Source organism: Micropterus dolomieu, linkage group LG18 (assembly GCF_021292245.1).
Source record: "Micropterus dolomieu isolate WLL.071019.BEF.003 ecotype Adirondacks linkage group LG18, ASM2129224v1, whole genome shotgun sequence".
In the NCBI taxonomy this organism is placed as follows: domain Eukaryota; kingdom Metazoa; phylum Chordata; class Actinopteri; order Centrarchiformes; family Centrarchidae; genus Micropterus; species Micropterus dolomieu.
The window spans coordinates 25,234,683-25,258,456 of NC_060167.1; the positions used below are offsets into that span (position 1 = coordinate 25,234,683).

Sequence of the window (23,774 nt, forward strand, 5' to 3'; positions counted from 1 at the left end):
TATCTGTGCTTTCAAATGGGGACCCCCATTCATTCACATCTGTAGTTCGGTTCATTTGGTCCGGACCAAGTGAAAAAAATGATACACTGCATTTTAGTTCTGGTCCGGTTCATGTTCACGCTGCAGTTTTACAGGAAGTAACCATGGCGTTACACAGAGGTAGCCTACAGATAACTTGTTGATTGAACAGCTTTGGCGATTGTCATCCTGTATCATCAGGACCCAGCGTTTTTTGCCAGCTGAAAACGCCACCCGGTCTTCTGCAATCGCCTGGCTGGGAGCGCTAGGGTGCGTTTTGGGTGGGTTTTTTTTCGAGACGCTGTGGTTGCTATGATACATAATTTCCGTGGAGGTGATGTGTTGCATGTAGGGTAGCCTACTTAATTTTACTGAATGTAAAAATGTCACCACAAAGTACGTAGACCTGCTTACTCTGGCCTTTGCTCTGCATGAAGAGAAGGCTGACACATGAGAGCACAGACTGTCTGTACGTGGGTTCATGAGATTTTGCGGGTGAGGAAACACCTCGACTCGACGAGTAGGCACATCGTTTCGTTAAAGATCGGATGTGCTCGGGGCGGTGTTTGTCCCGCCCCTCCTGCACTGTGATTGGACGGCTGGGTAAAAAGTGACAGTGACGAGCGCAGCGTTTTTCCCAAAGTTGAGCATTTTTCAACTCTCTGCGACAAGAAAAAAACGCTCCGCTCAGCGCCTCGTCACGCTCCTGGCGTTTTCACCAGCTTGGAAAAACGCGGCGTTCCCATTGGAATGAATTGAAAACAGACGCTGGCGTCAGAAAAAAAACCCTTTGGTGGACACGGGCCCTAACAGAAGTTTATGCAGCACTTTTAATGCTTCTGATCTGTGTCGCAAAGAGCTCAGGAGGTAATAATTTATTATAAGCATGATTAGTAGGCTAATGTTAGACCGCAGATCGACCACATAGCCTATTATGAATAATAACATAAAAACAGTGACATGTAGGCTACAGTAATAATTCGGGGCTCATCAGCCTAGTATACTGTGGTATCGCTGTCACACATGTTTTATGGACTTAAAGAACTTACAGGGTAAATGGAGTACTAGTATTCAGATAATTTATAAGATCGCTGAACACATTTCGCGGTCAGCAGATGGATTTATTAGTGGTTTAGCTTTGGAAATAGCCTAATGCTCAGATCACATCTCTGCGATCATAAAATCCTGTGGTTGGTTGGTTCGTTTGCTTTCACACCACAAGCGAACCGCACCAGAGTTCGTTTGAAAGCGAAGCGCTTGTTTGGTCCGCTTTTGGTGCGCACCCGAGTGCGATTGCTGCATTCACACCTGCCCAAACGAACCGCACCAAGGGAAAAACGAACTATAGTGCGATTCAACCGAACTAAATGAGGCAGTTGTGAAAGCATGGACGGCATGGACCATATTTTAAAAAAAGGACCACGGATGAGCGAATGACTGCTCAATTGACCGCAATGTATTCACGTACAGATCCCATATGGTCTAGCGGTTAGGATTCCTGGTTTTCACCCAGGCGGCCCGGGTTCGACTCCCGGTATGGGAACTAGCTTTTGAGATAAAGAAGCAATGGATTATCGCTGAACAATTCATAAACTGACCAAATACGTGTACTGCTAAATCTTCAATCGGACACAGTTGACAGCTCCCACAGCGTCTCCTGCTCTTGAAAGACATAGGATGCGAAAATAGACATTACAATAGGTGCAAGAGAGCTCTGATGACTATACAGTTATCCTACATGTCATAGCCGGAAATCAGCCACTGAGGGTCGTCTTGGAGCTGAATAAGGAGAGGTATAAGCCGTAGCCGTGGAGACCTGTGGTTACTGAGCTCCTTTGCTGGATAAATACGGTAAATACTGCAATAGAGAGTAAATGTAACAATGGTACAGTGGTGGTTACAAATGGCCTGTAGGTGGCAAGATTATAGGCCTATGCCTTGAGAATTCATTTATTCATTCATCAATTAAACTTTAAAACTGATGACGATTAAGGACAAATTATTGACTTGGTTTACGTAGGCCTAGAGTAGGATTAATCTCTGAGACTGCACATAAAATTGTCATAGCTAGGTTTTGAATGACTTTTAATCTGAAAAGTAACCAGTAGGCCTAAGCATGCCTGTAAAGTTCCGTATTTCCTTTTGAAATGCAGTGAAGTAGAAGTAGAAAAGAACACTGTATACTGCCTGCAGTTGGCCTATCACTATTCATAATTTAGATTAATTAAACCTTATTTAGTTTGATGGGTTAAGTTCCTCTGTCAGAACCATAGATTGTATATAATAATGTCAAAACCAGGGGAAAGCAGCAGCAGCAATATCATACAACACTGGCAATAACCACAGCTTGTGCTCGCAAATCTATTTGGTACATTTACCCAAGTAACACTAGTAAGCCTACAAATTCTAGGTTGGCCTACTTGTACTTTACTTGAGTGTTTCCATTTTCTGCAGCTTGTACTACTTCTATAGCCTATCTAAGAGGCAAATAGGCTACGTTTTACTCCACTACATTTATCTGACAGCCCATTAGTTACCTTTCAGATTACAGTTCTTGCCTGTCCAGTGAAAATCTCCAAATTGTTCAACTTCAAAATACATCATCATAAAGCTGAAAACAGGGCTGTTTTCCTGAGCTCATGAAAAGTATCCTCTTTGGAGACGTGCTTCTCAGTAGAGCAACAATGTACAAACATATAATGATCTTATGCATTGATGTAGATCAAAATACCCAATAGTAAGCTATAAAGTAGTTAAAATTAACATAAACATCTACAGTAGTAAAATGCAATATACACATTAATGCAGCATTAATATGAACGTTCATCCAAAAACATCATTTAATATAGTATAACACTGAACTGAACTACTTACACATTACTTAAGGTTTTGCAGGACCTTTACTTGTAGGGCAACATACGTACTTGTAAAGTATACAACCCCAATTCCAATGAAGTTGGGACGTTGTGTAAAACGTAAATAAAATAAGAATACATTCATTTACAAATCCTTTTCAACCTATATTCAATTTAGTACACTACAAAGACAAGCTATTTAATGTTCAAACTAATAAACGTTATTGTTTTTTGCAAATATTCACTCACTTTGAATTTGATGCCTGCAACATGTTCCAAAAAAGGACAGGGACAGGGGCTACAAAAGACTGGGAAAGTTGAGGAATGCTCAAAGAACACCTGTGTGGAACATTCCACCGGTGAACAGGTTAATTGGAAACAAGAGTGTCATGATTGGGTATAAAAGGAGCATCCCAGAAGGGCTCAATCATTCACAAGCAAGAATGGGGCGAGGTTCACCATTTTGTGAACAACTGCGTGAGCAAATACTCCAACAGTTTAAGAAAAACGTTTCTCAACGTACAATTGCAAGGAATTTAGGGATTTCATCATCTACGAGCCATATCATCAAAACATTCAGAGAATCTGGAGAAATCTCTGCATGGAAGCGGGCCGAGCTCATCTGAGATGGACTGACGCAAAGTGGAAAAGTGTGCTGTAGTCTATGACTCCACATTTCAAATTGTTTTTGGAAATTATGGACGTCGTGTCCTCCGGGCCAAAGAGGAAAAGATCCTTCCGGATTGTTATCAGCGCAACGTTCAAAAGCCAGCATCTGTGATGGTATGGAGGTGTGTTAGTGCCCATGGCATGGGTAGCTTCCACATCTGTGAAGGCACCAGTAATGCTGGTACATACGTTTTGGAGTAACATATGCTGCCATCCAAGCAACGTCTTTTTCAGGGACGTCCCTGTTTATTTCACCAAGACAATGCCAAGCCATATTCTCCACGTATTACAACAGCGTGGCTTCGTAGTAAAATAGTGCGGGTACTAGACTGGCCTGCCTTTAGTCCAGACCTGTCTCCCATTGAAAATGTGTGGCGCATTATGTAGCGCAAAATATGACAAGGGAGACCCCAGACTGTTGAGCAACTGAAGTTGTACATCAAGCAAGAATGGGAATGAATTCCATCTACAAAGCTTCAACAATTAGTGTCCTCAGTTCCCAAGCTCTTATTGAGTGGTGTTAGGTGATTTAGCCTACTAACACAGTGGTAATCATGCCCCTGTCCCAGCTTTTTGGAACGTGTTGCAGGCATCAAATTCAAAGTGAGTGAATATTTGCAAAAAACAATAAAGTTCATCAGTTTGAACATTAAATATCTTGTTTTTGTGGTGTATTCAGTTGAACATAGGTTGAAAAGGATTTGCAAATCATTGTATTCTGTTTGTATTTACGTTTTACACAACATCCCAACTTCATTGGAATTGGGGGTTTTATTATCAATAATCTCGATATTTGACCACTGCTATGCAGGTTAAGACAGACGTTAAGAAGCGTTTTGTGAGGAGAGGGGATGTTCGTGCGGGCCGGAGGTGTCGGGTTTCATTTCCCGGGTGGGATCAGTTCAGTCCGGTCCTGTTTTGGTTGTGTTGGATCCCTAACGTGGCGCTGCCTGTATCTTCTTTAGACTGTGAAATCTGACCAAATCAAGCCCTGCTGCCTTAATGGATGGATATCCATTACGTGTTTTCTAACTCTCGGGGCCTCTCAGGTGTACAGCCTTGACAAGTCTCCGTACCGTTAACATTATTGTCAACATGAAGACTGCGAGGGAGGACATCGTTTTTCAGGCTCTCCTCTTGATCCACAGTAAGTAGGGCAGGAGTTTGGTTAGTGCTGCGTTGTATTAAATATAGCCTATCTCAGTCAGGTGCGTGCAGAGTAGCTATCTACAAAACTTAACATCTTTATTACTTTTTATGTAAAGGACAGTCTGCACCAGTAGGCCTACCATGATGAATTAGATGCAGGCTATAGGTATGTTCTCTTTTTCTCCGAACAGATTCAGCTTCATTAGACTTTAAACTTACTCAGCTAATCATTTATAAAGCACGTTTCGTGCAGAGGTAGATTCAAGGTGCTGTACGGAAAAGTTAAAAACAACATTCAAGGTTAAGACAATACCAAAATAAAAGGCACAATAAAAGAGAAGCTACATCTAGGCCTATATGAAATAGCCTACGATTAAAAATAAGAGACAAGTAAAAAGATAAATAATGAAAATGTTTAAAATAATAATACAATGATAATAAGGCTCTGGGTTTTTAGAGACGTTTAGGTAAAAGCGCTTCTCTCTCTCACTCTCACTCTCACTCACTCACACACACACACACACACACACACACACACACACACACACACACACACACACACATTCCTGTCAGATGAGTTTAACTGAGTCAGTGTCCAAACTTCAAGACAGTCATTCACTTATATCTGCATATTAGGAATAGGCTATAGGCTACTTTCCACTGTTGTTTTCATGCGGTCTGACAGGGTCTGTTAAAGTGATTGTCCTGTTCACTGTTTTTCTTGCTGTTTCTATTTCAGTCTCTGTGGCCTGCCTCCTCTCTGCAGGTATGTTTCTCTTTGTGTGTGTGTGTGTGTGTGTGTGTACCCGTGCAGTTGTGATTCATATCTACGCATAAGCGTCTGAGTTAACAAATGTCTAACTGTGTGGACTCGGCTCATTCTCTGTCCCTCAGTGTCAGGTCAGTCTGGCAGCAGCAGCAGCGTGGTGGTGGCAGGCTATAATGTGAGCGCCCCCGCTGGGTCGAGGGTGGTGCTGCAGTGTGTGAGCGGACGCATGGTGTGGACCAGGGACAGGGTAAGGGACAGGCAGAGGGTGGTCCACTGGGACTTGTACCGGGCCAGTCCAGACTATGCCAGGGAGAGGATGCTGGACATGTTCTCTGCGGGGGACCAGAGGATCTACAACTCCTACAACCAGGGCAGGGTCAGCCTCAGCCCCACAGCCTTCATGGATGGAAACTTCTCCCTGGTCATCAAAGGTCACACTCACTGTCTTTGACTTCCATGCCTGTAGCTGTTAGTGAATTGGTTTCATATTCAAACCATACAATTAGTTTTGGGACAAATGTTGAACCCTCCAGTCCAAATATAGAAAAAATTTGCTTGAGACAGGCTATCCATCAGTGACCATGAACTTGCCATAATGTATTTATTTATTTGTTGAAGTTGCATTATCACCACAGTAATAAAGAGAAGGTCACTTAGGGCTTCCTTAAGGAAATGTTTCAGCAGAAGTGGTAAAGTAGATCTTAATGCAGCTCACCTCATGTTAGACAGCCTACACAATAGTCTTCTTTTAAGGGTGTTGATTTTGACAAGGGTTTGATTCAAGGACCTAGATGATTCTTTTCTTAACATTTGTGCTTGCATGTTGCTTGTCTGCCATGATGTATGTTACAACAGCTGAACAAAAAAAAGCAGCAAAGAGCGTCACAAACACCTGACTGCACCACTCAGAAGGACTTTGTCAGTTTTAAGTTTCTGCAAATCGATTTTCATACCAAAGTGAAATGAATGGAAGCCCACTGCTGCCTAACATACAGGATATCGGCCTAAAAATGTTTGGCATGCTTTGGCAGTAATGAGAAGTAGGCCCTACACATGATTTATAACTGCAGTTTACAACGCTGCCTTTTTTGTGTTTCTGTGTGTGATGACAGACGTGACAATGAATGACAGAGGTCTGTACTCTTGTAACCTCCAACATCTCTACTGCCACCTGTACGAGACAGTCAGAGTACAGCTCAACGTCACTAAATCACGTATGTATCGCACTCTACCAGATATCAGCATGTTCAACTCATAGCAGCTTTAAAGCTGACTCGGTTTGTCTTTCTTTTTTTTTTATTACCATAAAGGTCGCAAAGAACAGCGCTTCTGGGATGGACAAAAGGCGGTGTATGTGGTGCTGCTCGGCAGTACCGTGGTGCTGCCGTGCATCAACCGACGTAACGTGTGGACCGACTGGAGCGACGAGGAGGAGGACCAGCAGGTGCGTGGAGTGCATGAGCTTGTTTGTAGATTTTCCTCTGACAATCAACCTCAGTCTAGATGTACTAAGATTCATTAAGAATGATTTCATGATATTGACTGATAAATGTAACCCCTTCCCAACCTTGGTGGGTTCCAGGTGGTCCACTGGGACCGTCAGTCCCCAGGAGTCAGCCATGACCGCGCTGACCGGCTGGTGGATCTGTACGCCTCTGGGGAGCAGCGTAGCTACGGGCCGCTGTTCCTCCAGAGGAAGATGAACATCAGCAACCAAGCCTTCTCAGAGGGAGACTTCTCGCTAGCCATATCGGATTTGCAGGTGTGTGTGTAAAAGGAGAGTAACAAAACAGAAAATACAACAGGAGCCTGATAGTTTTAGTACACATTGTAAAAAAAAAAAAACTACTATGGCAAGAGGTACACTTCCCACTTGGGTCACCTTTGCTCTAAATGTGTGCCCCATGTAATGTAGATAACACATGGAACTTTCATTAGTAATGCGCTCTTGTCAAGTCAAACGTCATTGTTCCGTTGGGAAATTGAAGTCCATCCATTACCAACAGTACCATAACAAACAATCCAAAAAGTGTCCAAACGGACTTCCTACCAGTCCCCCTGTGCCCTTTGTAGTAATAGAAAGCAGAGAAAAGTTTACAGTCATATTTTAGGACTCTCAAGGGTCCTGGTGTTTTTTGATAGAGCTCATAAATCAGAACATTTAGGTTAAATACAGGCTTGGGAGGCTCAGGGCTTAAAGACCACACTGTGGAACGGGGCCAGTTTTCCAGTCAGCCACAGGCAACTCTCAGCTGACTGTCAGACCATTTTTGTTCTTGTTTTATGTAGAATTAATTAGCTCTAGCGTAATATACATAGTTTCTCAAGTTTTGTGCAATAGCAGAAGTTTAAAGTGCTTTCAAATGATCTCATTTGCACAAATACATATTAATTCTATACCAGAGTAACATTTATTGAACAATAGATGATTACTTAACTCAGTGATGAAAATAAGCAAATTTGTTTGTTTCGCAAGTGAACAATAAAGGCTTGTTTTAATCCATTACCCATGCTAGAACTGTGCAGAACATTATAAGGCTGCTAGTGCCTGAAAAGCTATGAATATGAACATGTAATATGTTTATGTATATGCCAGTCTGTTGGTCAGAGGCTGCACCACTTTGATTCCCCTCAGCCTCAGCTTAACTTTATGTGTAGTGCTAATTAGCAAATGTAAGCATGCTAACAGGCTACCAAGTTCAAAAGGGTTGGGTGTTAAAGGGTTAAATTACAAAACTTTAACAGCAGCAGGAATCTTTAATAACGTGGATTAGTTTGGCGTTTGGAGACAGTTTGTCTTGTGTTAGCGTGCACATTCCCATCAATCCATTCTAGCGTTTTTGAACTCCAGCTCCTTTGACGCTGTTGATGGTTACCCTCGGACCACAGAGTTTCATCTCAAAAATCAAACAGTATCGTGTGTGTGTTTGACTGTCTGCATTCAACATCCAGCCGACAGACAGGGGGATGTATTCCTGCCACCTCCACCATCATTACTGCGGTCTACATGAGAGAAGAGAGTTTCAAGTCACAGTGGAACCACCTATGATTCAGACCACCCTGCCAGCCAAAGCACTGCCTAGTGAAGACAAAGGTAACACACACACACACACACACACACACACACACACACCAATACAAATCTCTCTTCCTGCTCTAGTTTGTCCATGTGAGTGCCTTAGCAGAGAGGATGTTTTATGACTTAGTGGATTTGAAATACCATGTGTACAATTAGGAGAAAAAACAACTCACATCTGCTCTTTCCTTCACTCTCCCCCCTTTCTAACATCTCGTTTTGTGTTTGAGCAAAAGGAGAGGAAGAAGAGATGAGAGGAGTGGGGGGTGTGCATTTCAGAGGTTTTCATGAGAGAAGATGTATTTTCTTGCACTGTCAGCTCGCCTGACGCCAGACCTCTGAAACCGCACACACTTCCTCACAACCCTGTCCTCCCAACCTCGCCCTCATCGCCTCTCACCTTCCTCTCAGCCTACCGCTATTCACCATTTCATCGTTATAGCAACATTTTCTTTCCTGCTTTTTCCTCCCTGTTTCTCCTCTCTCAATTGGTTTGGTTCATATTTCTCAGTGCTTTGACCTGCCCTAAATACATTCTTTCACTGAGTGCACATTAGAAAGAGGAAAAGAAAAAAAGGGTTGGGGGGGGGGGGGCAGATAGAGGAGAGGCTAGGCATGTTGGCATGGCAGCTGCCTACCTCAAATTCTTGGAGAATGACAGAGTTTCTGGTGCATGTGTTTGTGTTTCCAGTAGGTAACTGAAGCAAAGCCGAAAATGGCAGATGTATCAATGTGGGAAAATCATTGAGAGAGATTTAGTAATGAGAAAGCCTGTGGCCGAGTGTGTGTGTGTGTGTGTGTGTGTGTGTGTGTGTGTGTGTGTGTGTGTGTGTGTGTGTGTGTGTGTGTGACAGAGCTTGCCAAATCCAAGCTCATTTCAGTGGAATCTCTCAGATACAGTCTTTGGACCGAAGTCCAGCACTGCCCACACAATTAATCCTTCACTCCCGAGCTGTAATAATCCAGTAGGACTGCACCATGGGAATTTTACTGGTTAGAAACAAGATGCATAACTGATTTATCTCCAGTGCAGGAATGAGTTTGCACAGTTTCCTTCCCTGTGCTCTCAGACATTAGCAGCCCACAGCATTATTTTGTCTTATCGGCTCTTGTTTTGCCCTCTCTGACTGTCTGCTGCCCTGTTGACTTTGGCTCTCTCCTGACATTCTGGAGGAGTTTCACTCTTTCTTCACCCCACCTTCGTCTCCCCTCTGTCCTGCCTTCTTTCAGTTTTTTCCTCTCCTTTGAGGATCCCACATGCCCAAGTTTGTTTGTTTTTAAACACGTTCCTTTCACTTGCAATTTTCCATCACTTTTCTCATCTCTTTCTTTTTGCCTTTACTTATTAAAGAAAGTGAACTCTTTTCAGCAAAGTTTATAGACAAGAACGGGATGTTTTGCTTCATCTGCGTGGCAGCTGGCAACACAGAGGCAAAACCACACTCAGAGGTAGACAGGCACAGAGAGACAGAGGGATGGGGTTTTTGAGATAGAGGGAGATATACAAAGAGAAAAGGAAGGGGGGGGGGGGGATGACTGTTGATGAAATAGGGTAGAAGGGATTTAGGTCACCCCTCCCTCCATCCCGCCCGTCAGTTATTTCTCATTGCAGTTTGGGCAGGAGAACGGGGCAGCCAGTCTAAACACAAACACATATGTTCCCATCTTGGGCACGAGTCAGGAGAAAATGGCTTGAAAGTAAATTAAAAGGATCAGAGGATTTGTAATATAAATGAACATGCTGTTTTCATGTACTCTACTCACAAGCAGCTGTGTTGTTTGGGATCACACAAAATCCCAAACAGGGCGAGGTCTTATCTTGCTTCATATTGCGAGACAAGTCTCTGGAGAAACATCTCAACGTCCCCTTCCTCTCCCTTGGCTCTCCTCCTTTGTTCCACCCGGCTCTGTCCTTCCTTCACTCCTCTTCCTCTCTTCACTCTTTTGTTTTACTGCCAGGAAAAGTAAATCACAGCATGACTTTCTGTCTGGATCTCATTATGGCTTAAATATGTTGAGGTCCACAGCTGCTTCTTGCCTTGCACTTTTTTAAATGACGCTAAATGAAACCAGGCACACACCCCACCCCCTCTGCTTGTCAACACTCATATCACATAATGTTGTCAGGCTAATTATTTCCAATGGCCCTGGAAATGTCATTGTGTATGTATGTATGTATGTATGTATGTATGTATGTATGTATGTATGTATATATATATATATATATATATATGTGTGTGTATATATATATAGTGTTTAAAGTGTTGGAGCTTACGTGGCATCACACACATGCAGTAGTGAACGCATTTGCAGCCACACGCACGCACTGTAAACGATTTTTGTTGGGTTTAGAGAGAAATCTCTGCTCATATGTTAATCTCCTAGCATTATTTATATTCTGCCACTTCAAACACACATTAAACACAAACCACCCAATGCCCCGGGAACAAAGAGAAGATTACAGATTTGAACAGAAGTTAATTTCAAAAGTCCACTTCTTTACTTTGTTCAACATCTAAAACACAAATGAGGTAATTACACATAAAGTGACATTGGGCTGTGATGATTACAAAACAGATGTATCATTGTACTTTGCTCTTATTCATACATTGAAAGAGAGACTATTTCCTTCTTTAAAGGATTTTCTTGTTTACAGAAGAAACAACGATTTAGTACAGTGGTAACCTGGTCACACTATCACAGAAGCTTCCATGTTTGCATCCATGCTAGCTTCTCTGTGTGGCTGTTTTAGCAACACGCTAACACACTCACAATGACTATTGTTCTGTGCTGATCTTTACAAGGTAATGTTTTCACTGTTCAGCTTGTTACCATGCATACATTTGCACTAAATGCACAATTTGCCAACCTGTACAATCTGTTTGTACAGAAGTAGACATGAAATGACTGCAATTAGCACTAAACACAAAGTTCAGTTGTATTTGATGGAAATGTCATCAGTTAGGCAGGTATTTGGTCATATATTACAATATTTGACAAATTTAAAGTGTGATCAATGATGACACTAGATGAAAAAGTTAATGAATCACAAAAGTTATTACAATTCATCCTGAGGGGGGACATACAATATCTAGGCCAACTTTTATGACAATCTATCGAATAATTGTCGAGACGTTGCACTCAAACCTAAAAATGTCAGCCTCATGGTGACGCTAGAGGAAACGTCAGGGGATAGCAATTAGCAATTTATCATCAAGGAACCTTGAATGTCTGGACCAAAGTTTGGGCCCATACACGAGAACATATTTCACGGAATAACTGAAAACTGTTGCCTGCTGGTGGTGCTAGATGAAAAAGTCAGTGTCACCAAAGCCAGTAGGATTCATTCTCTGGGCATCATGAATACCTGCACCAAATTTCATGGCAATCCATCTAATAGATGTTGAGATATTTCAGTCTTGACCAAAGTGGTGGACGAACTGACTGACACTACCTCACTGCTAGTGTGGCTAAAAGTGTTGTTTTTACCAATGTGAAAGAGAATTTGAAACCTGTAAGAACGACTTCACAAATAAAGTGAAACATCTGTACATTAGATGAAAAGTGGACAATTGCAGGTTAAGCACCGCTCATACTAAGGCTTTGGACAGAGTATTGTTAGGTGTTGTTTTATACTATTAAGTTAAAGCATTGAAAACCTGCAAAGCCACAGAAAGTACCTCCAAAAGGGAGTGAAGAGATGCTGTGAGGGAGAGCTATTTATCACTGGTCATAATGCCTTGTTTTCTGTGTTTCTCACGAGGTGTGTAATGTCTGTTCAGTGTGAGGTCTGGTCTTGATTATGATTTATGTAAACGTTATGATGAGACATTGGTCCATTTGTGATGGAAAAGATGAAGAACAGAGGAAGACTAAATGCTGACTGTTGCGATCTCTGTACTACTCAGACACCACTAAGGCTGAATCACCGCGAGTCATCAACGTTATTCTGCCAGATCAGCGACACCACTTTCTCCTGCCGCTGGGCTACGTCCTCACCTCCTTCCTGCTCCTGGCCTTCATCATCCTCATTATCATCCTCATCACACGCAGACATAAAACCAAAGGTCTGACCTGCGGTACCTCAGTCTGACGATATGTGTTGTACATTGAATTTACGATTCTGAACCTCATCTAATTTTTCTTGTGTTTTCAGAGTTTTATCCGCATGCATCCATGAGGTGAGCGAGAACCCACAAACACACACACACACAATCACTGTCTCACCCTTAAACACACACTCACTGTCTGTTACTGCGATAGGTCCAGCAGAAGTCAAAGCAGCTCAGAAGAGTTCGAGATGGACGTTGCTGAAGGGAATGTGTGCAGCCGGGAGGAGAGAAGATTTGGTGAGTGTCAATAGTTAGTGGTATTTTGACTTTCTCGTGTGTGTGTGTGTGTGTGTGTGTGTATTTTGACTTACTCCTGTGTGTATTTTGACTTGATTTATTTTAGACTATAAAAACAACCTGCTGAAAGAGAACCACATGAACACTCAGCCTAAAGTCATTGATCTTGACAAAGGTAACGCACTCACATGCAAAGTCAGCTGTCACAAAGTTTCTCATTTCCCTCCTCCTTAACCTCAATTTGTCTTCTTGCAGAGATGCAGAAATTTTCTAAGTGAGGAAATGACGAATAAAAACAAGCTAAACTGGAGTCAATGGCTGGTCCAGAGGCTGCGCTTCAAACTGAACTCCTCCTCTCTGCCTTCTGTCCTGGCAGGAGAGACAGCAAGAGAGAATATGTAAAAAAAGAAATAAAAAATAGCTCACACTGAGGCCACATGTTTCCAAATTGTCAGTATTAGAGCCAAAGAAAAACAGATTAAGTTTTCTTTCGTACTTGATCAAACTAAAAAGACTGGACTTTGGACCACTGTGCGTGGCACAAGAGTGCCACCCAGAGGAGAGTCTAAAGCAAGCCTTGTTAAATGAAGGATTGATGTGTACATAAGGCGAATAAAGCTCAGTTGTGACCGAGTGAATCTGAATTATCAGTTATTACAGCTTTGATCATTATTCCTGAAGTCAAAAACAACATTTTGATATTTTTGTTTTCACTTTGTTCTGTTTTACTCACATATCCATCTCAGCTTAACTGACCGGACTGGAGCACCACTGAGGCGCTACTCATCAGTGTGTACTGCTTCCTGTAGGCTATGATTAACTGTATGCTAACTGACCAATGAAGCGGTGTATGGAAAAAAAATTTATGTCGATGCTCATTTTTTGTGGAATGTTCCCTTTTTACACGTATTAAATGTAATGTATTAAATGTCAATGTTTGATGCTGATGTTCAAATGCAGTTGCTTCTCCCACGTGATTGGTCTGAGGAGATAGTCTCTTTGTGTTCAAATGACCTTGTGAATATCATCCAATAGATGTTGTTGTTTGTTAACTGAATGTGGACATAAAAGCATAGGTGTTGCTAATAACATTAAGGATGGCTGTATGCTATGCAAGAGTCCCAGTAAGACACGACAGTGTGAGAATGAGCCAGCATGAACAATACCAGGACTCTGAAACTCAAGGAGCTAAATGTAATTCAGCCATCATTAATTGTATTATTTTCACTTGTGCTTTCCCTACTGTGACATGTCAAAATGTCTTTAGTGATAAAGGCCTGTATTAACTCAGTGGTTCCCAAACCATTTCTAACACTACTTGTACAACTAAGTGTGAAGCTCACAACAAACTCTTGCAAAAACACATCTGTTGCGACTTCTGCTTTTTTCAGCTACCTAATTTGGCATTTGTCTTAATTTTGGCATGCTCGTTCAGGCTTCACATCAAGGGAACTACCTACTGTAGTACTGTACTGCTAATCCAATAAAACCTTGATGCAGGGGCAAAAAAGCTTTATGCAGCTGAGACTTTTTGTGTTGTGGTCTGAGTAGTTGCCAGGATTCCAGACAACCCCACCTGAATTTTTTGACTAGTTAGTATAATTTTCAGATATCCATTTTGTGTGTGTGTGTGTGTGTGTGTGTGTGTGTGTGTGTGTGTGTGTGTGTGTGTGTGTGTGTGTTAATTATTACTCCAGGGACATAATTCTGGTGAAAAAAATACAAAATCCTTTTGAATTATTTTTTTTGTTGTTCAGCCTAAAACACCGACAAAATCGAGTCTACCAAATATCAGAACCTATGAGTAAACTCTTCAGGCTCCGAAACATTCAAAAAAGCCAAGGGCATGACTTCAGTGTCCCCATTGGTGGTTACGGCCCAGGTTAAGTATGTACACTCATGCCTAAGTACACATTAGGTCAGAGTTCATTTATTCATTCCTTTGTGTCACAAACAGTCCCTGAATTCAAGACAAATGGCTTTTTACACACTTTGTGAAGATTGTTTTGAGCTTTTTCTATAAAATACATGGTACTGTCATTTACTTTAAATCTAAAAATGTTAGAAAACCCTGGTCTGTCTTGCACTGTTGGACAACTGTATCGAAGGAAGCAGCTCTCAATCCGTCAGCGCGCGCGCACATTCATGAACTCACCTGAAATCTCAATCCAGTACGAGAAAAAGTGCGACAACATTCACAGAATTACAACGGGTTAATCAATTTCTCTCCGTTTCACACAGCCAGTCATACAGACAGCTACACAGTCTAAGTCTAAGAGGAAATTCATTCAGTAAGTAACCCCAGGATCAGAGGAAATTTGGGGCCACGCTGTGTCTGTTTACAGTTAAAGCTACAGGTACTGTAGGGTGATGACCAGGATACTGTGTGGAGAAAGGGCTTGCTACAGGAAGGTTTGGACATCAGGGTGGTGTTGTAGCACTAACTTCAGTTTTGAAATGATCAACACGTTTGCTGTTGCTCGTGAGTCTGAGTAAGATAAAAACTGATGTTCTGGACAAGAAGAAACCAACCTATGGAATAAGAGAATACACTCCAACAACAATTAACTTACAAGATTAGAATCTACACAATATAAACAAAGAGCAGCAAATGTGTCTTTGTCTTCATGTCCATCAAAAATAATTTACCATGTCTCAGCCATGGTACGTTACTATGCAGTTGAAGAAGTTGATGTGGTACACATACTGTACAACCTGCACTCTGGAGAAGAGTCTGACGTGTGATCCGATACTCACACTGGGCCAGCACTGTCTTTTTCTTGTCACCCAGTCACACCCATCGTGCAGGCCGGGTGTGTGTACACAGTGCTCATGTTCAGGGGCAGCAACCATAGGACCCTCTTCCAATATTGTGAGTCAAGTGGCTCATGGGGCCAAAGGATCAGGCCAGTCTTAAATACAAACTAAACCCCTATGGGGTCTATAAACACAAAAAGTAGACAGGTATAATATTAATGGTCCGATAAAGGCATTAGGCTGACTAAGAGAAAATGCCCATCCCTCTCACCTCCTCTGTTACTCGGCCTGGTCCAGCCACCGATACCTTTACAAAACATGTCAAACTTTAAACTAAAACATAGGGATCCACTCCTCCAAACTGGTCAGAAGAAATGCATGTTGGGAGTTGTCGAGGTTTGTGGCAGGGCTAGTTTGCTGTGAGCCGAGTGCTTTGTTGTTTTGGCTTCCAGGTCTCTCAAGTGTCCACCACAGGTCCGATGGAGTCCTGCATACGGTTCTCCAGAGGGGACGAGCTATCGGGAGCAGGAGGGTGAGGGGAGTGGGTGACCCCTGTAGCTGAGCTGCAGCTTACACAACCCTGCAAGACACAAATATAAATATTAAACATGTGCTCAGGTGAGCAGAAAGATGAGTATGTTTGTGTTGAGTGTCAGTGTTTGGAGATCCCCACCTGTGTGTCTATCTCCTGTGGGATAGTGTGCTGTTGGATCCAGGGATGGACCTCAGCCAGCTCCTCTCTCTGCTCCTGGCTGAACCAGGGCTGGAGGTGCTGAAGCACCCGGAGCTTCTCCCTGTCTTCTGTCAAGACCTCACCCTTGTCTCTGGAGGAGAGGCAAGACAGGATACAAAGCAAAGATGAAGGATTACATGACATGAGAGAGGTGGACGATACATTTATCTGGAAATTACATTTGACTGTCTGACATTCGAGGATTAGACAATGATATTACACAATCAAATCAGCAGAGGTCGTCTATAAAGCTAAAGTTCACCTCTGCCTAAAGAGGCTACCATCACAAGCAGACAACTCTGGACTTCACAGTGATTGACAACAGTTTGTTAAAACAAGGTTTGAGAAGAATCTTGAACGCCAATGTTAAGATCAATGGATCAAATTACTGTCAAGCAGCCATGGGGTGTTACAGGGTGTCATTAAGCCCAAAGAGGGTTAAAAATGACAAGTCTTACAAAGATAATAAGAAAAGACATAATCTTTTAGTGGTCCCAAAACTAGCTGCTTCAAAGAGCTTGACAGGAGACTGAAAAACATAATGAAAGAATCTGGCATTTTACCAGAGCTGTTATTCAGCTTTGGAAGCCACTAAAAACAATTATATAATATAATTATGGTATTACTTTTAAATTATATTTTCCAATTCAAATCAAGGATTTATCAACATGTTGCTTTCATGGCCAAACAAAGCAAAGGCTGACAACGGTTTTGACAGGACTGACATTTCACATTTGTTAGTAAATGAATGGAAGCTGTGAGAGTGCTGCTGTGTTTATACCTGGTGTGGATCTGGTAAGACATCATGACGTGCTCTGGCACTTGCTGGATCATGCTCCACAGTGAGCTCTCCACCTGAGTGTCGAAGCTGTGTTGGTGCTCTGCCGGTGCCTCCTGGCTCTTACGGGCTTTGCGTGATGTGTCTGATGAATCATTGCTGGCAAAGTATTTGCTGCTGTTGCTGCTGCCTGTAAGTCAGGAACAACTCTGCATCAGTCACTTCACCCAACTATTGAGTGAATGCTCCTCTGTCTTTCATTGTCCTCAGCTGCTTTGTTTGCAAATTTAGCATATAAAACAGTGTATTTGGGATATTAGAAATATTATCCACCAAATATAAACACAGAATGCGTGCAGATACTGTTTTAACCATGAATGTGTTTCACAAATATTGCAAAGTGAGAGGACAGCGTTTGTCTTTGTGTGTATTGTATACATTTTTGCTCACTCTTACCAGTATGTGAGGTGGAGGTTCCATTGGAGCCAGATCCAGATCCAGATCCTAGGGAGCCTCCAGACTCCCCTGACCCAGACCCAGAGGCATTGGATCCGGTCCCTGACCTGGCATCCTCCTGCAGGAGCAGGTCAAGCAGCTCACTTGATGTAGACTGGGCATCATGATTCCCAGACTCACTGGGGTTATCACCCTGATCAAGGCACAGGTTTAACAGTCAGAACTAAACCAAATACCTATACTGTGATACAAATGGAGAGCTACACGATGTACTGTATATCAACAAATACTTGATATGTATGATAATACATCTACTGAGAGAAAGATAGGAGTTGTTCAAAACTTGAAGAAGGAAGTTGTTAGAAAGTAAAAGTTTTAGCATCTTGAAGGTAAAGGTTGACAGAAACAGCAAATTCACCTGGTTGGCATGTTGTTCATGGAGGCTCTCGCTGTGGTTGTGCCCGGTGCTGCTCTGTCCTTCGTTCGGCTTTGGCAGCTCCTCCTGCAGCAAGTTCAGCTGCAGCGGAGAACTCGAGCGAGAGCTGGAGAATAAAGCCCGAGGCCCAGCTTCCTCCTCCTCTTCCCCGACGGAGGAGCTGGCTCTATGTGAGCAAAGCAGGGGGCCCAGGGGGCTCTGAGTGTCGGGGACAGGCTGGGCTTGGAACTGGGGATGAGGGAAGGGGGCACTGCCAGGGGCAAAGCCTGTCGTGGTGATGGGTACCTGGGGCAGAATGGAAGGAACGGACGGCGGGTAAATGGACGGGTAGCCTGGAGTGAAAGTTGTGTAGTTCGGCAGGATGACAGCCATGACCGGAGCCACGTAAGGGTTGACGCTCTGGGCTGGAGCTATGGGCTGCAGGTTGTGAAAGTTCTGCATTGGCTGCAGATTCTGAAAGGGATCCATCTGCAATAGCTGCATGCCAGGCAGGCTCTGAGCAGACTGCATGATGTTGAAGTTGTAGCTGAACTGGGTTTGGTCAGGAGGCTGCAGCACCACGGTGGTCGCTCCAGGCTGCTGTTGTGGTCTGGGCGGTTGCTCCGGGACAGGCTGGGTCGCCATCATTGGGAAGAATGGTGTCTGGGATGCTTGGATGAAGGGCGCTCCCATATGGGGCTGGGAGGACTCTGAGGAGGGCCAGGAGGAGTTGGGGACTCTACGAGGAGGGCCAGGTGGGGAAGCGTAGCTGTCTGAGGAACCCTGGGGTTTGGGGCGCTTGTGTCTGAGCTTTCCTCTCCGAGAGCGGTTCCCCCCACCTGCACTCAGTGGACGTAGGTAGTCACCTGTGGGGAGAGGGACATAGGCTGCAGAGTAAGTTTGAAGTGTTCCTTTAAAAATTTTATTCACTACTTCTCTCTTCACTACTATTCACAGTCACTAAATCCACATGTGTGGTTGTCTTTAGTGAAGATATACCTGGGTGGTGGGAGTGCGCCATAGAGCTGTTGTCCAGTTGCAGATAGGAGCTGTAGGGGCTCTGGAGGATGCGATGCCGGAATCGATCCACATACTCTTGCTCCTCCTTCTGGGTGTGAGCCGACAACACCTCCTTGGTGAGACCAATAAACCTTCTTTCTTCTGTAGCCGGGCTCGGGGCGGGACGGGCGGGAGTCGGAGCAGCATCAGCAGGCTCGCTGCCCATAGGGGCATCCTCAAGTGCCGTGGCCTCTGTGGGAGAACATTGAGGGAAAAAAACATGCTCAATAGACCTTCTTAAAAGAGAGTGGTCCAAAGCTTTAACTGCCGTGTGCAGTTAAGATCTACAGTTGCAAAAGAGCATCTGAGTGTCTCCAGTGTTCTGACACACAGACGTAAGGGTATGTTTAGGGTATGTTTATGTATGTATACCTGATTCAGGTTGTGGTACATGGACGATGGTACTGCTGTATGAACACTGACTGGTGACAGAAACTACACTCATGGCCTTAGTGGACATTGTAATGTCTGTCAGTGGCGCTCCAACAACTGCTGCTGCCGTAGGGGCCACTGACACACCACTGTCTAACACCACTGAAAGTGAAGAGAAACAAAATAAATAACAGTTAATGTTGCTTTTGCAAGGAATATTTCAAAAATGCTACCCAAAATGATAAGTTAGCAATAAACTGTGTTATGTATTATGGTGTGTTTATACCATCTGAGCTGGCCTGAGCTGTGTCAGTGGCTCCAGCAGGCTTGTCCTCTTCTGAGGTGGAGGATGAGGAAGAAGAGGTGGCCAAGGAATGACAGTCACTCTTCCGCTTGAGGGCTGAACCTGTACAGCTCTCCAAATATCTGGAACACACAAACACAGGCGCACAATAATTAGTGTGACAGGAATCAGGTGCTCCAGCATGTAATAAACTGAAACAATCACACAAGTGGCATAACGATGCTATCACCACACACCTGATGATGTTGTCCACACAGTTGATCTGCTGATAGGAGGGAATGTGTGTTTGCTTCCTGCCTTCTTCATGATCTCTGACCTCAGGTTTGGATGCTGCCGGGGGATGACGTGCTGGGGGAATATTAAAATATTAATACAGAATTTTTTTACGTTTTATATTTGTACTCAATATGCGTGGGGCTGCATTACCTGTGGCAGGTTTGCCGAGAACAGCAATTTTGTGGCTGGAACCCAGATAAGCCTGTTGGCCCCAGCTCTTGACTCTATTCACATCAGCACAGATCTGCTGCAAAGTCATCTGAAATCACACAAATGGATCAGCATGATTAACCTCGGCAGCAGGGTTACCACTGACTTTCTGGCTTGTGGTGTCACTGTGACGTCTCACCGGTTCCCGATGCGAGTCCTCCCACAGGTTACCATTGCTGTCACTTGAAGAGGCTACACTGATGTAGTGCTCATGAGAGCCGTTACTTCCCAAACTGCCATACCCGCTGGAACCATTGTTGTGGACCGGCTGTGGGGAAGAAATACAAAGACGTGAAGGTACTGGAGGACCTCGGACACACAAATGGAGAAAAAAAACAAAATAGAGAAGAGTGTGTGTGTTATTAAGGGTATAAACCTACAGACATGTATGTGGTCTAGAACAGCAACTTGCTTATCTTTATAATTATTAATTTAGCAATAAAAAGTATCAAAAAAAGGCCAATGATGGCCACCAAATTCTGAGGAGCCCAGCAATTTGTCTTGTGATTTCTTACTTCTTTCCCAAAGGATTAATTTCATATTGATATGAAACAGAAACAGGGACACTCATTTTAGCATTTATGGCACTTTGACCTGCAAACATTTGATCCTTTCTGTTGATAAATGGTGAAATAATGACCTGCAGGAAAAGCTTATATATCTTTGCTTGCAGATCTTTGATTTCTTCATGGGTGACTGGGATGTCCTCCTTTGTCGGAGCAGCAAACACATCCTCATTCAGTGGACTCCTGGTGACAAAAGACGACAGCACAGTAAAAAACCACATAAACCAGGTGGCTTACAGGACAGACCATGCAAATACCAAACCTTCCACCTGAGCACATAAAAAGCACTGAGACTTTGCTTGTGAATGTAACACTTTTTAATAATTTTTGTCTTTGAGCCATTGCCACTTACGTCCTGACTTTATGCCGTCCAATGATGAAGGCCACCTTGCGGCTCCAAGGGTTGATGAAGCTGGACCAACTGGTGTCCAAGGTGATGTGGTCTCCATTCTGACAGCGCAGACGCACAGGAGAGTGCTCGAACGGAGACTGACCCGCATACTTCAACACTACACATCGCATGAAGAGGTTGAGTGAAAACACAGCAAGAGAGCGGTGAAGTACACAGTATGATCGGCCACTATAAACAACACTGGCAGGAGTCCAATTAGAGGTGTAACTAATTATCTGTGATATTGGTTAATCTACTAAATCAATTCATTGTTTAATATGTTGTATGTCAAAATCAATGACAACAAATAAAAACCCCACTTGAACACTTACCCTTTCGGTGCATAGACAGCATGAGGGGGCGGTCGTCTGGGTGAATGCAAGTCAGCAACGACGTGCCAATCAGATCCTGAGGAAGGTATCCTAGTAACGGCACAGCCCTGTGGATAGTGACAATCAAATTAGTTTCATCAACACACACTGCCACTTTAGAAGCTCAATGTAATCTCTGACTGTCCGTGTGTGTGTGTGTGTGTGTGTGTGTGTATGTGTGTGTGTGTGTATATGTGTATATTGACCTGTCGTCCACTTCCAGGAACACACAGCCAGGTGAGTGTGTGGTGGTAAAGATGCGCTTGTCCAAGGGGATCCGAGGTGCTGCATGAGTGAATAATATGAATGTCAGGGATACGTCAAAGGGATCTTTCTTACATATTTCAGTACATGAATGCCTCTGCATCCTGATGACAGAATAGCTAAGCAGAGGTAGTGAATCAAGTAATAATATTTATTTGGTCATGACATCTCTGGGGTGGGTATTGATAAGCAGGAAGTCAGATACAATTTATTAGGAAGAAGCAAAACCTGTGTTTAAACACAAGCAAAACAAGCAAGTAAATAAACTACTTGTTGTTTACTATTCATTGCTGTTTGAGTTCTGTACCCTCATATCCAGAGATTATGCGTTCAGCCAGTGCCAGGCAGCACGGCTCCTCCTCCTCCCCACTGCTCCTTGTTCCCTGCACCTTCAGCAGGTAGGGTGTTATCCGAAACGGGTTGTAACGCATCTCACCCTCTCTGTCCTTCCCGCCCCTACAACATTAATGGACATTTGAATGAAGTAAACATAAGCCATTTTACTTGACTACTATTAAACACTAAGAAATGATGTTTTAAAAAATGCAGACTAAAGCCATGCCTACATGTTTCTTCTACAAAGTTAATCTCTCTGTAACAACAGTATATACTAACTTGTCCTATCTTTAGCAGTATGGCTCACAAAGCCCAATGGTGTCAGCGGGATGTATGAGAAGCTTTCAGCTGAGCTTTGCTCATATCTACCTGTAAAGATTGGTAATTGTGGGTCATTTTATTCTGCAAGAATCATATTTTTCTGCACATCTGATTTTCCCATGAGAGATATATCATCATTGTGAAATAACATATTTATGGGAGGGCTAGTATAGGAAGGATCCTTAACAGAATGAAGATACAGTAAGTGTACTGACCTGATTCTGCAGAAGAAAGACTTGACCTGGGCGCAGTCAAACAGGACCCCCGCTGCAGAGACAAAGAACAGAGTTAGTTATCTGCCAGTTCTTTTAAATTCTTTCAATGATCTGCAACGAGTCACTTTTACAGTCCCCTCCAAAAGTATTGGAACTGTAAGGCAAATTCATTTGGGTTTAAGAACAAAAGATGAGTATGAGACAAGAGTTCAGAATTTCAGCTTTTATTTCCTGGTATTCACATCTAGATGTGTTAAACAACTCAGGACATACCACCGTTTGTATTAGACCACAGCATTCTTAGGTGAGCAAAAAAGTATTGGAACAAATAATCTTAAAGTAATTAACATTTAATATTTGGTGGCTTAACCCTTGCTTGCAATAACTGCCTCAAGCCTGCGACCCATCGACATCACCAAACTGTTGCATTCTTCATTTGTGAGGCTATTCCAGGCTTTTACCGCAGCTTCTTTCAGTTCTTGTTTGTTTCAGGGTGTTTCTCCCTTCAGTCTCCTCTTAAGGAGGTGAAATGCAGCTCTGTTGGGTTAAGTTCAGGTGATTGACTTGGCCAGTCTAAAACCTTCCACTTTTTTCCCCTGATGAAGTACTTTGTTTTGTTGGCAGTGTGCTTTGGCTCATTGTCCTGCTGCATGATAAACCTCCTCCCGATTAGTTTCAATGCATTTCTCTGTAAATGTTTGACAAAATGTTTCTGTCCACTTCTAAATTCATTCTGCTGCTACCATCATCAGTTACATTTACATTTACTCATTTGGCAGACGCTTTTATCCAAAGCGACTTACATTTGAGGAACAACATACAAGCATCAACAGAGCATCAACTACAGATCTACAACTGACAATACATACTAGTAAGAGCAGCAATAAATACTAGTAAGAGCTCATAGTACATATCACATCAATGGGGTAGATACCTAGGGAAGGAAGTAAGAGTTAACAAAAAGTGCAATCAAAACAAGATCATTGTAGGGGATAGAAGAAGAAGAGCACAGGAAGTGCATGTTAGAGGTTAGGAGTTAGAGGTGTTATAAGAGGAAGTGTTCTC

General features: G+C 43.1%; 2 protein-coding genes and 1 non-coding gene across 6 annotated transcripts in view; 2 read left to right on the plus strand and 1 right to left on the minus strand.

The window, feature by feature from the left end:
* Nucleotides 1–207: 207 nt before the first annotated feature.
* On the plus strand, nucleotides 208–14,412 carry LOC123987070 (matrix remodeling-associated protein 8-like). Of its 4 annotated transcripts, XM_046075672.1 has the most exons (14): nucleotides 208–299; nucleotides 1,766–1,869; nucleotides 4,508–4,689; nucleotides 5,431–5,457; nucleotides 5,586–5,891; nucleotides 6,573–6,674; nucleotides 6,771–6,904; nucleotides 7,043–7,222; nucleotides 8,413–8,554; nucleotides 12,445–12,603; nucleotides 12,693–12,717; nucleotides 12,800–12,885; nucleotides 12,992–13,060; nucleotides 13,141–14,412. In XM_046075672.1, exons 3-14 carry the CDS (start codon nucleotides 4,638–4,640, stop codon nucleotides 13,161–13,163), a joined length of 1,305 nt encoding a protein of 434 aa, XP_045931628.1. In that variant the 5' UTR covers nucleotides 208–299; nucleotides 1,766–1,869; nucleotides 4,508–4,637; the 3' UTR covers nucleotides 13,164–14,412. The 4 variants fall into 4 exon arrangements, with proteins under 4 accessions (XP_045931628.1, XP_045931630.1, XP_045931629.1 ...); XM_046075673.1 differs by lacking the exons at nucleotides 208–299; nucleotides 1,766–1,869 and adding an exon at nucleotides 871–885; XM_046075674.1 differs by lacking the exons at nucleotides 208–299; nucleotides 1,766–1,869; nucleotides 4,508–4,689 and adding an exon at nucleotides 782–885.
* trnae-uuc lies at nucleotides 1,490–1,561 on the plus strand. The gene has a single exon. It is a non-coding gene; the product is annotated as a tRNA-Glu (tRNA).
* Nucleotides 14,413–14,799: 387 nt separating the features above from the next.
* per3 (period circadian clock 3) overlaps nucleotides 14,800–23,774 on the minus strand; it is a 19,138-nt gene continuing 10,163 nt past the window's right edge. The window contains exons 6-22 of the mRNA XM_046075671.1: nucleotides 22,710–22,761; nucleotides 22,145–22,293; nucleotides 21,780–21,858; nucleotides 21,535–21,641; nucleotides 21,164–21,320; nucleotides 20,886–20,994; nucleotides 20,385–20,513; nucleotides 20,186–20,294; nucleotides 19,996–20,107; nucleotides 19,742–19,881; nucleotides 19,456–19,617; nucleotides 19,024–19,275; nucleotides 18,028–18,890; nucleotides 17,610–17,802; nucleotides 17,157–17,343; nucleotides 16,316–16,466; nucleotides 14,800–16,222 (exon numbers count right to left, since the gene is read on the minus strand). Of these exons, the coding sequence (XP_045931627.1) occupies nucleotides 16,100–16,222; nucleotides 16,316–16,466; nucleotides 17,157–17,343; nucleotides 17,610–17,802; nucleotides 18,028–18,890; nucleotides 19,024–19,275; nucleotides 19,456–19,617; nucleotides 19,742–19,881; nucleotides 19,996–20,107; nucleotides 20,186–20,294; nucleotides 20,385–20,513; nucleotides 20,886–20,994; nucleotides 21,164–21,320; nucleotides 21,535–21,641; nucleotides 21,780–21,858; nucleotides 22,145–22,293; nucleotides 22,710–22,761 (3,074 nt within the window). The 3' untranslated portion in view covers nucleotides 14,800–16,099. The remainder of the gene's footprint in view (nucleotides 16,223–16,315; nucleotides 16,467–17,156; nucleotides 17,344–17,609; nucleotides 17,803–18,027; nucleotides 18,891–19,023; nucleotides 19,276–19,455; nucleotides 19,618–19,741; nucleotides 19,882–19,995; nucleotides 20,108–20,185; nucleotides 20,295–20,384; nucleotides 20,514–20,885; nucleotides 20,995–21,163; nucleotides 21,321–21,534; nucleotides 21,642–21,779; nucleotides 21,859–22,144; nucleotides 22,294–22,709; nucleotides 22,762–23,774) is intronic.